We start from the raw sequence: 11163 nt of genomic DNA on the forward strand, positions 1-11163 counted from the left end.
GCCAGGGGACAAAGTGCTCATGGGGACACCTCTGCTGCTTCTCCTGTCCTCACACAGCTGCAGGGGTGACAAACAGACACACCAGAGCAACGCTGCTGTCCCCCAAACGTGGCTTTTCCCATCTTTTCCCACCCACAGCTTCCATGTGGAGCAGCACAGGGAGGGGTGAGGGACAGGACAGATGGCAAGGAGGATGTGGGAGCCTGGTCCTGTGTGCCTGGCACAAAAGCCAGGGAGATACCTCCTTCCTGGCTGTGGACATGACACAGCTGGAGCAGGAAGACAACTGGAGAAGGAGAGGATTGCCCATGGAGATATCCGAGAGCAAATGGCTTTGGGATGGATCTGACCTGGACTCTCAGGTGTCAGTTGATATCACTGAGATGCTGGATTCCTTCAGCAGGACACTCGTTTCAATATTCCCTCCATTTTCCCACACTATTTATAGCTCTTAATCCTCTAGAGACCTCAGTTCTGCCCCCAAAATCAATCACCAGGTTCCACCCAATGAGGGGGCCCTGATGAAGGTGGAAGAGAAGAGTCTGAGCTGGTTTCCTCTGGCAGCCTGGTGAACTTGCCCGCAGTGCCCTGCCCTCAGCTGCCAGGCTCCAGCTGCTGTCCCTGGGCCGGGATCTGCAGGAGGTTCCCTGGAATGGTCCCTTGGGAAAGGGGAGCGCAGCCCGCGGGCTGAGCCCGAGCAGCGTCCGGCGCGGGCTCTGTCCCAGCTCCTGCCACAGCCCCTGCTCTCCGTGCTGCCTCGTGTTCTCCAGGGCTCTCACACACAGGCAGCTGCCTCAGAGCCTGCCACGGGCTCAGGGCTCTGCTCCTCAGCTGCTCTTCACTCTGCCTGGGAAATGAGCAACGGGAGAGAGCCTCAGCAACCACACCTGTGCCCAGAGCACTTGGGCTCCATCTCAGCTTCTTTTCTTTTTTATATCAACCTCAATCCTGAAATCTTGTCTTTTGAACTGCCTGAACTTGCCCCTCTCATTCCTGGGATGAATCCTTAGGACCTCGCACTACAAATGTGCTATTAAACTTTTATTTCTGGTTCAAATCTAGTTTTCCCACATGTATACTGCAAGTTCAGTGGTATTTCACCTTCACCACACAGTTTCCAAGAAGATTCATGCAATAATAAATTCTGAGTATTACCTGGAGCACTGGCACAGAGCAGAGGGATGATTTAGGAGTTCAGCCAGGTCATTTCTTCTGAGAAGAGGCAAATCAATGCTAATCCGGTGGTGTTGGAATGTTGGGGGACACAGGAGAGATGTTGGACTTTGGACCTGCTTAACATAAGAGTTTGATAACATGATGCCTTGGAAAAAGCAATCAGAACTTTGAAAATTAGACCTAGATTGCAAAAAGAATAAATTAGGCAGGATTGCAGGAAAAAGAAAATCTCATTAAACTCTGCAAGCAAGAGATGTTGTTAGATGCATAACATTGTGTATGTGATTTTAACCTAATAATTGTAGTACACATTACTAGTCTCCCTGAAACAGTATATAAACGTTTGTATCCCACAATAAAATTGCATTCTGATCACCAAGTCAGTCTCCCCATTTGTCTTCATCGCCAACACCGTGGCATTGATCCTTAGAAAGTTGCAGGTTTTATCTGAGTCATCCTCTACACTCCCTTTCCAGTCAGACAGCATCCTACAGTGAATTCCAAGCAATTCCTGGAAAGCTGAGGTGAGATGATTCCCACCCAGGCTGACATGTGCCTCAGGGATCTGAGATGTTTCTCCTGGAAACTGCTGGCCCTGGGACCAGAACTGTCACCTCCCTTCCCTGCTGAACCCGTGTTTGTGTCCCCAGCTATGGAATCTCACATCCCCTCACCAGCCCAATCCTTTCAAGGGCAAACACTTCATGATCCAGGAGCTGATGGGGCTCCAGGAGAGGTGGAGAGAGACTTTGGAAAAAGGCATGAAGTGACAGGACAAGGGGGAATGGCTTCCCACTGACAGAGGGTGGGGTCAGATTGGATATTGGGAAGAAATCCTTCCCTGTGAGGGTGGTGAGGCCCTGGCACAGGCTGCCCTGTGAGGCTGTGGCTGTCCCTGAATCCCTGAAAGTCACCAAGGCCACGCTGGATGGGGTTTGGAGCAATCTGTTATAGTGGCAGTTGTCTCTGCTTGCATAGGGACAGTCTGGGATCAGGTGTCACAAACGACCCCAAGTGTTCCCAGGACTGAGGAGGAGCAGGAGCAGCTCTGGTGAAGGGCTGGCAGGGAGTTCACAGCACCCTGGTCCTGATAGCTTTCACTGCATCATCAGGGGGATTGGCAGTAATCAGGGTGGGCTCCAAGTGCTGATAGCCTGGCTGCAAGCAACTGAGTGCTGTCCTGCCCTTGAGATGTGTGAGCCTGAGGGAGAATGCAAAAATGGGAATTCTTCCCTCAGTTTTGCTTCTTTGGGCATAGGGGTAGTTTTGGCAATGGTTCTGGAGGTTTTCCCAGAATGGGAGCAGTTTCTGACAAGCAGCCAGATGCTTCACCAGCACTACCAGCACTGCCAGAAGCATTCCAGTGCCACCAGCACCACCAGCATCCCTCTGCTGCTGGAGGGAAAATGACCCCTCAGGGAAGAGAAATGAGGAATGATAGAGAGAAGGCAGTTGCAGTATGGGACATTCTGAAGGGAAGGAATGTTTCTAATCAGAAGAAAATGAGGAGCCATTTGCAAAATCCTTCATGCGGACTTGTGACAAAAGCCAATTACTTTGGTGCAAGGAAAAAAATGTTCAAGATAAGTAACTCAGCAGGAGTGGAGCTCTGATGTAGCTGAAATTGTAAAACAACTTCCACCTGCCCTATGACCCCACTGAGCCTTGGGGAGCAGCACGAGGACAGGGCACAGAGAGGAGCCAGCAGGATGAGAATGGGGAGCTCCTGGTGACCTGGGCACTTTCTCCTTCATGTCCCTGACCTGGCAGGAGCCGCTTTAGGACATGGATCCCAAAGGAGCAAGAGGGACCAGGAAGCGCCGCTGATCTGCACAGACCCCTTTGCCTGCTGCTGCCCCACAGGGAACAGGTCAGTGGAATGTTTGCCTTCCTCCCTACCCCACCTTTCTCTCCTGCAGCAGCTGCTCTGTTCCTGACACCCTCTCTCGCTGACCCCAGAGCCCCCTCCAGCTCCCCCCTCCTCTGCCCTGAGCTTTTCTTCCACATTCCCTGCTGAACAGCCCAACCCTCCCACCTCACTCCTCGCCACTGAATCCTTCCCACTGCAGGGAGCTGCTGAGGAGCCACATGGTCCATCCCTGGATTCTCCAAGCACTGACTGCCCATCCCCTCTGACCACTGCCAGGGGCCACATCCCACTGCCTGCCCAGCGTCCATCCATGGAGGTGACCACCGTGTCCCCAACTCCTGCCTCACCCACTGAAGGAGATGATCTGTGTGAGACAGATGTCACCAGCGTGGCCATACACAGTGTGACACTGCTCATCTGCCTCTGTGGGCTGGCTGGGAATGGGGCTGTGCTCTGGCTCCTCAGACTGAAAACCTGCAATCTTGGCATCTTTGACCTGGCTTTCACTGACTTCCTCTTCCTCTTCTTTGCGGTTCCCTCCGCCCTCCTCTTCCTGGTGGAGGATGTGTCCTGCCCTCCTATCCTGCCCTTGATGTACCTGGACATCCTTTTCCAGCTCTCAGTGGTCTCCACCTACAGGGTGCTCTGGATGATGCAGAACACCTTTATGTGGTACAAGCTCTGCTGGCTCTGCTGCTGCTGGAAGCCTTCTCTGCGCCTGGTGTGGCTGGTGCTCAGTTTCCAATTCTGTGCCTTCTTCGCTCTGTTTGTTGTCATTCCCACAGTAACATTCCTGTGCCCATCACATGAGCAGCAACACTGCCGGGCAGCTCTCATCTCCATGTACTGCCTCATCCTTCTCGTCGTTGCACCCATGTTCATTTCCAGCACAGTCAGCTTCATTAAAGCCAGGCAGAGCTCCCAGCAGCAGCAACCCGAGAGGTATGCCATCATTATCTTCCCCATTGTGCTCCTCAATCTCCTCCTCAACCTGTGCGATTTCCTGCAGCAGCTCGGTTACAGCACTGTGTCCTCACAAGTTGTTTTCCTGCTCACTTGCATCCACAGCAGCATCAAACCCTTCATCTATTTTATGGTGGGGAGGTGCTGGAGGCCCTGCTCCATGGAGCCCCTCCAGCTCTCCCTTCAGAGGGTCTTTGAGGAGGCAGAACAGGGTCTTTGAGGAGGCAGAAGAAAACAGGGTCTTTGAGGTGGCTGAAGGACACATCACCCACAGCGATGAGTCCATCATGGACTCAGCGGTCTGGGCGCTTCTTGCGATCCGCCCTAGTGAATGGGTAACGTGGTGATTTTAAGGTGCAAAAAGAACCAACAAAGGCACAGGGAATTTGCAGTAACAAAATCAACAAATGCAGTTTTATTGACTTAAACCCAAGAGAAGTGCGTTGGTGAGGTGGGAAGCAGGGAAAAAAGGAGAAGATAAGGAAAAGAGGGAGGAAAGGATGGGAGATGGGTATAGCTACCGAAACGTGATGCTGCTTTTATCCTTTGAGTTCCAGCCGTCGAAAGCTCACCAGGCCATGTCCAGGGAGATCTCAAAAGGCACAGCTGACCAGGACCCCAGTTATACCATCTTTCCTTGGGGGAAGGGGAATGGTTTCTCAGCCGAAACAAAGGTCTTTGAGGGGTAAAAGAATAGGGGGAACACAAACTCAAGCCAGGCAACAGGTACCATTTTTTCATGGCTCAGTGCTCACACTGCGCTTACTCTGGGCAGCTTTTCCTCCCCACACTGCACACCTCCCCCGAGTTGGGGGGGATTCAGTCCCAGTCTTTGGAAGAAGATGCGAGAGGGGTTTTCTTGCACAGGAGTTTCTTGTCTTGGTTCCTTGATGAAGAGACCTACATCCCTGCATGTCTGTCATGATGGTGGAAGGCAGGCGAGAGGGGTCTTCTCTTGGAGGAGGGACCACCCCAAAGCTCAAACCAGCCAGGCCAGGAGGTGGGGAGAAAGTCCAGGTCCATTGTTCAGAAAGGGCAGGGTGCCCCTTCAAGATCAGCGTGGCGTGTTAGCAAACAACACCTGTGGACACATTGAGTTAAGAAGCACGTGATTCCCCCTGTCCCACTGGCTCATCAGTTTTTGACTTTTCGGTGGTCTTCCTGGCAATCATGAGGCAAACATGAAGGATATTTTGGACAGACTCTCACAACACTTTGATCCCTTCCACTGCTCTGCTGCAGGAGCTGAGGAGAGTGGCTGACAGTTTCCTTGAGCCTCCTGATGAATCAATATACACAGGATCACCCTCCCTGTGGTGCTGTATTCCTGCAGGAGGAGGGAGCAGGAGCATTGCCTTGGGTGAGTTTTGTGGGATGCTCTGAAGGGAGCAAATTGCAGCATGGCTTTCCTGCTCCCTCCTGGATCCACATGGCTCCAAGCAGTGCAGCTGGGCTCAGTGCTATTCCCCAGCTCTATTCCCCATGCAATGACCCTCATGGCCTCGGCCCCAGGGAATGAACTCCATCTCCTCTGGCTCAGCAGATGAGTTCCATGGTGTTTTCATCAGGGAGCTCTTGCCTGCAAAGAATGGGACACCTTCATCCCTGGGGACACACCCAGCATGGGGTGGCAATGATTTCCCCAATCCCTGCAGGGCTGGTGCCTCTGGATGGCAGGAGAGGGGTTGGCATCACAGGGAGCACCCTTCCCCTTCTGTCCAGCAGAGCCGGCCCTGCATTCCCAGCTGATGGGAAGGGACACCAGGTAGGGCTGCAGAGCTGGGGAGGGACAGGAGCATTCCCTTATCCTTTCAGTGGGAATTTGTCACATTCTTGAATTCCAGAATTGAATTCTTCTGAGGAAAGTGCAGGGTCAATAGTAAAATCCACTGAACTCCTGTGCCTGTATCCAGAAAGTACATGGAATATGGAAATTCCCATCACCAGATGCTTGGACCATTGAATTGCACAGAAATTAGGGAGTTATGCTGCTCTTCTGCAGAATGGGGCCATCCATCCTCTGGTTCCCCAGCATCAGTGTCCAGGGAAGCCCTTGAGCACCTCCATCCTGAACCTGGCCACCCTCAGGAGGAGCTGCACAGCCACTCTGCACAGCAGCTCCAGCCACAGTCCAGCCTCTCCTGATCTTTGTCATTCTGTAACTACCCCTCAATCAGATTTGGATTCATGGTTTTTGTTTCTTTCCACTGTGGGAGTCCCAACCTCTGAATTTGTTGAATAAACAAAATCCTGGCTTCACTGCAGGGCCTGTCTCTGTTGAACAGTGTCCAAAATGGTTCATTTCCTTCTTTTATCCCATTCTAAAGCCTCTGGCTGCTCTAGGAGCAGGGCAGGTCCCTGTCCCATACCAGAGCCCTTCCTAAGGCACGTGCCTGCAGTGGTTGGGATGATAATGGCAGTGCCAAGAGCTCCTGATTCCCCATGCGAGAGACCTGGGCAGCAGCCACATCTCTTGCTCAGGGAGAAGTTGTCCCTCCTTTTCCCACTGCCTTAAATCCAGGGGAAACCAACGTTCCACTGCTTCTGGAAAGGGAAGTGAGAATTAAAGCCGTGGGTGGTGAGTCAGGCTTTGGACATACACATGAGAGAGAGATACTTGGACATCTGAGAAGGTTTTTCTCTCTCTGTCTCCCATTTTCCTGTTAATTGGAAAGACACTTTCCAAGGTGCAACCTCTTTTCCAGGGATGAACAATTCAGCCAGGGAATTTCTCTGAAGGCAAGTGCAGGAGGATCATGATCCTCCAATGTACATTTTCTACTTCCCAGTCACCCAGGTCACTCCCCAGCTGAGCTTTCTTTCAAAAGAGCAACGATTTCAAACATAAGTTTTCCTGGATGTTCCTGACCATGGCAGAAGGAGAGATGGAATGATATGATCTCTAAAGTTCCTTCTAACCCAAACAATTCCATGAGGATTCCTCACGTCAGTCTGCATCCAGCCCAGCCAAGAGTTCTCCTTCTGCACACAGCACCAGCCTGACAAAGCTCAAGGAGCATTTGCACATTGCTCTCAGGCACAGTATGGGATTGTTGGGATGTCCTGTGCAGGGCCAGGAGCTCAACTTCATGAACCTTGTGGCTCCCTTCCAACTCTGGGTTAGAGTGGCTCTATTTCATGATGGTTCTCTTTCATGATGATTCCACTTGATGATGACTCCCCGGTGTTGTCCCTATTCTGTAGGCACATGCTCAAGAGACTTCTGCAATGCAACAATTACAGAAGAGGTGAATTTCTTTGTGTGACTGCCAGGCTCCAGCTGCTGTCCCTGGGCCAGGATCTGCAGGAGGTTCCCTGGAATGGTCCCTTGGGAAAGCGGAGCGCAGCCCGCGGGCTGAGCCCGAGCAGCGTCCGGCGCGGGCTCTGTCCCAGCTCCTGCCACAGCCCCTGCTCTCCGTGCTGCCTCGTGTTCTCCAGGGCTCTCACACACAGGCAGCTGCCTCAGAGCCTGCCACGGGCTCAGGGCTCTGCTCCTCAGCTGCTCTTCACTCTGCCCGGGAAATGAGCAACAGGAGAGAGCCTCAGCAACCACACCTGTGCCCAGAGCACTTGGGCTCCATCTCAGCTTCTATTCTATTTTATAGCAACCTCAATCCCAAAATCTTGTCTTTTGAACCGCCTGACCTTGTCCCCTCTCATTTCTGGGCTGGATCCTTAGGGCCCTGCACTACAAATATGCTGTTAAACTTTGATTTCTGTTTCAAATCTAGTTTTCTCCTTGTATACTGCAAGTTCAGTGGTATTTCACCTTCACCATACTGTTTCCAAGAGGATTCATACAATAATAAATTCCGTGCATGAGCTGGAGCACTGGCACAGAGCAAAGGGATGATTTAGGAGTTCAGCTAGGTCATTTCTTCTGCGAAGAGGCAAATCAATGCTACTCCCATAGTATTGGAATGTTGAGCAACACAAGACAGATGATGGACTTTGGACCTGGTAAGCATAAGAGATTTGATAACAGAATGCCTTGGCAAAAGCAAACAGAACTTTGAAAATTAGACCGAGATTGCAAAAAGAATAAATCAGGCAGATTTACCGGAAAAAGAAAATCTCATTAAACTCTGCAAGCAAGAGATGTTGTTATATGCATAAGGGTCTGTATGTGATTTTAACCTAATAATTGTAGTACACATTACTAGTCTCCCTGAAATAGTATATAAACGTTTGTATCCCACAGTAAAATTGGATTCTGATCACCGATTCAGTCTCCCCATCTCTCTTCATCGACGACACCATGGCTTTAATGCTGGGAAAGTTGCAGGGTTCTTCTGAGTCATCCTCTACACCCCCTTTGCAGTCTGACAGCAGCCTACAGTGAATTCAAGGAATTCCTAGAAAGCTGAGGTGATATGATTCCTACCCAGGCTGACATGTGCCTCAGGGATCTGGGATGCTCCTCCTGGAAACTGCTGGCCCTGCGACAGAACTGTCACCTCTCTTCCCTGCTGACACCGTGTTTGTGTCCCCAGCTATGGAATCTCACATCCCCTCATCAGCCCAATCCTGTCAAGGGCAAACACTTCATGATCCAGGAGCTGATGGGGCTCTAGAACCGGTGGACAGGCATTTTGGACAAGGGCATGGAGTGACAGGACAAGGGGGAATGGCTTCCCACTGACAGAGGGTGGGGTCAGATTGGATATTGGGAAGAAATCCTTCCCTGTGAGGGTGCTGAGGCCCTGGCACAGGCTGCCCTGTGAGACTGTAGCTGTCCCTGGATCCCTGAAAGTCCCCAAGGCCAGGCTGGATGGGGTTTGGAGCAATCTGGTATAGTGGCAGTTATCTCTGCTTGTATAGGGACAGTCTGGGATCAGGTGTCACAAACGACCCCAAGTGTTCCCAGGACTGAGGAGGAGCAGCAGCAGCTCTGGTGAAGGGCTGGCAGGGAGTTCACAGCACCCTGGTCCCTGATAGCTTTCATTGCATCATCAAGGGGATTGGCAGTAATTAGGGTGGGCTCCAAGTGCTGATAGCCTGGCTGCAAGCAACTGAGTGCTCTCCTTCCCTCAGACTCTATGAGCCTGGGGTAGCATGACAAAAATGGGAATTCTTGCCTCAGTTTTGCTTCCTTGGGCGCAGGGGAGGCTTTCGCAATGATTCTGGAGCTCTTCCCAGAGGGGCAGCAGTTTCTGAGAAGCACCCAGCTGACTCACCAGTGCTGGCAGTGGTCACCAGCAGCATTCCAGTGCCACCAGCACCACCAGCACCCCTCTGCTGCTGGAAGGAAAATGAGCCCTCAGGGAAGAGAAACGAGGAATGGTAGAGAGAGAAAAGGCAGTTGGAGTGCGTGACATTCTGCAGGGAAGGAATGTTTCTTATCAGAAGGAACCGAGTAGCCATTTGTAAATATCTTCAGGTGGGCTTGTGACAAAAGTCACTTCCTTTGGGGCAAAGAAAAAAAAAATCAAGATAAATAACTCCAAGGAAGTGGAGCTCTGACGTTGCTGAAGTTGTAAAACAACTTCCACCTGCCCTATGATCCTACCGAGCCTTGAGGAGCAGCACGAGGACAGGGCACAGAGAGGAGCCAACAGGACAGGAATGGGGAGCTCGTGGTGATCTGGGCACTTTCTCCTTCATGTCCCTGACCTGGCAGGAGCCGCTTTAGGACATGGATCCCAAAGGAGCAAGAGGGACCAGGAAGCGCCGCTGATCTGCACAGAGCCCTTTGCCTGCTGCTGCCCCACAGGGAACAGGTCAGTGGAATGTTTGCCTTCCTCCCTACCCCACCTTCCTCTCCTGCAGCAGCTGCTCTGTTCCTGCCACCCTCTCCTGGTGACCGCAGTGCCCTCCCCAACTCCCCCCTCCTCTGCCCTCAGCTTCCCTTCCACATCCCCTGCCAAACAGCCTAACCCTCCTACCTCATTCCTCGCCACTGAATCCTTCCCACTGCAGGGAGCTGCTCAGGAGCCACATGGTCCAACCCTGGATTCTCCAAGCACTGACTGCCCATCCACTCTGACCACAGCCAGGGGCCACATCCCACTGCCTGCCCAGCATCCATCCATGGAGGTGAGGACCGTGTCCCCATCTCCTGCCTCACCCACTGAAGGAGATGATGTGTGTGAGACAGATGTCACTAACGTGGCCATGCACAGTGTGACACTGCTCATCTGCCTCTGTGGGCTTGCTGGGAACGGAGCTCTTCTCTGCTGCATCAGCCTGAAAATTGGAAACCATATCATCTTTCAGCTGGCTGTCGTCGACTTCCTCTTACTTCTCTTCACAGTCCCCTCTGCCATTCTCTTCCTCGTGGAGGACATATCCTGCTCTCCTATCGTGCCCTTGATGTACGAGAGTTTCCTTTTCCAGCTGTCAGTGGTTTCCTACTACTGGGCGCTGTTATGGCTGATGCCCACCAGACCTGTGGTGTATATGGAAAAGCTCTGGAAGCTGTGCTGCCACTGTGACTTTCCCCTGCGCCTGTGGGTGATGTTGGGCACTGTCCAATACTGGGCCATCTTTGCTCTCTTTGCCATCATTCCCACGGTGACATTTGTGTGCCCTTCACAAGAGCAGGAGCACTGCCGGGCAGCTCTCATCTCCATGTATGCCATCATCCTGCTCCTCTTTGTTGCACCCGTGGTCATTTCCAGCACAATCGATTTCATTAAGGCCAAGTGGAGCTCTCAGCAGCAGCAGCCCAAGAGGCGTGACATGGTTGTCGTCATCACTGTGCTCTTCACTCTCTTCCTTATCCTCTGCACTTTCCTGATGCAGCTTGGTTACATCAATGTGTCCCCCCAGGTGTTTCTCCTGCTTACCTGCATCCTCAGCAGCATCAAACCCTTCATCTACTTCTTGGTGTGGAGGTGCTGGAGGCCCTGCTCTGTGGGCAGCCTCTGGCTCTCCCCCCAGAGGGCCTCTGAGGAGCCGGAAGAAAATACTGTCAACAGAAATGATCCCACCACAGACACAGATGTCTGAGCTGGTTGATCCCTTCCACTGAACTGCTGAAGGACCCCAAGACAGTGGCTGAGAGATTCCTTGAGTCTCCTGATCAATAAATACCCACAGGATCACCCTCCCTGGTGCATCCCCAGCCCATTTCCAGGCCGCTCGGGGCTCTGATCCCTGCTTGGGAGGCCTCAGCCTTGAGGAGCAGCCCCTGGGCTCAGCTCCTGTGGCGC

General features: G+C 52.3%; 2 protein-coding genes across 2 annotated transcripts; both read left to right on the forward strand.

Moving 5' to 3' along the window:
- The first annotated feature begins 3333 nt into the window (after positions 1-3333).
- LOC134419901 (mas-related G-protein coupled receptor member H-like) lies at positions 3334-4229 on the forward strand. The gene has a single exon (XM_063159501.1). The coding sequence runs from the start codon at positions 3357-3359 to the stop codon at positions 4227-4229; it is 873 nt and encodes a 290-aa protein (XP_063015571.1). The 5' UTR covers positions 3334-3356.
- A 5810-nt stretch (positions 4230-10039) lies between these two features.
- LOC134419808 (mas-related G-protein coupled receptor member H-like) lies at positions 10040-10960 on the forward strand. Its single transcript, XM_063159413.1, has one exon. It carries the CDS (start codon positions 10040-10042, stop codon positions 10958-10960), a length of 921 nt encoding a protein of 306 aa, XP_063015483.1.
- The last annotated feature ends 203 nt before the right edge of the window (positions 10961-11163 follow it).

This window comes from Melospiza melodia, chromosome 6 (assembly GCF_035770615.1).
Source record: "Melospiza melodia melodia isolate bMelMel2 chromosome 6, bMelMel2.pri, whole genome shotgun sequence".
Taxonomy (NCBI): domain Eukaryota; kingdom Metazoa; phylum Chordata; class Aves; order Passeriformes; family Passerellidae; genus Melospiza; species Melospiza melodia.

Excerpts from the sequence above, each read along its gene's own strand:
- LOC134419901 (XM_063159501.1), top strand. The coding sequence starts at position 3,357 with ATGGAGGTGACCACCGTGTCCCCAACTCCTGCCTCACCCACTGAAGGA.
- LOC134419808 (XM_063159413.1), top strand. The coding sequence starts at position 10,040 with ATGGAGGTGAGGACCGTGTCCCCATCTCCTGCCTCACCCACTGAAGGA.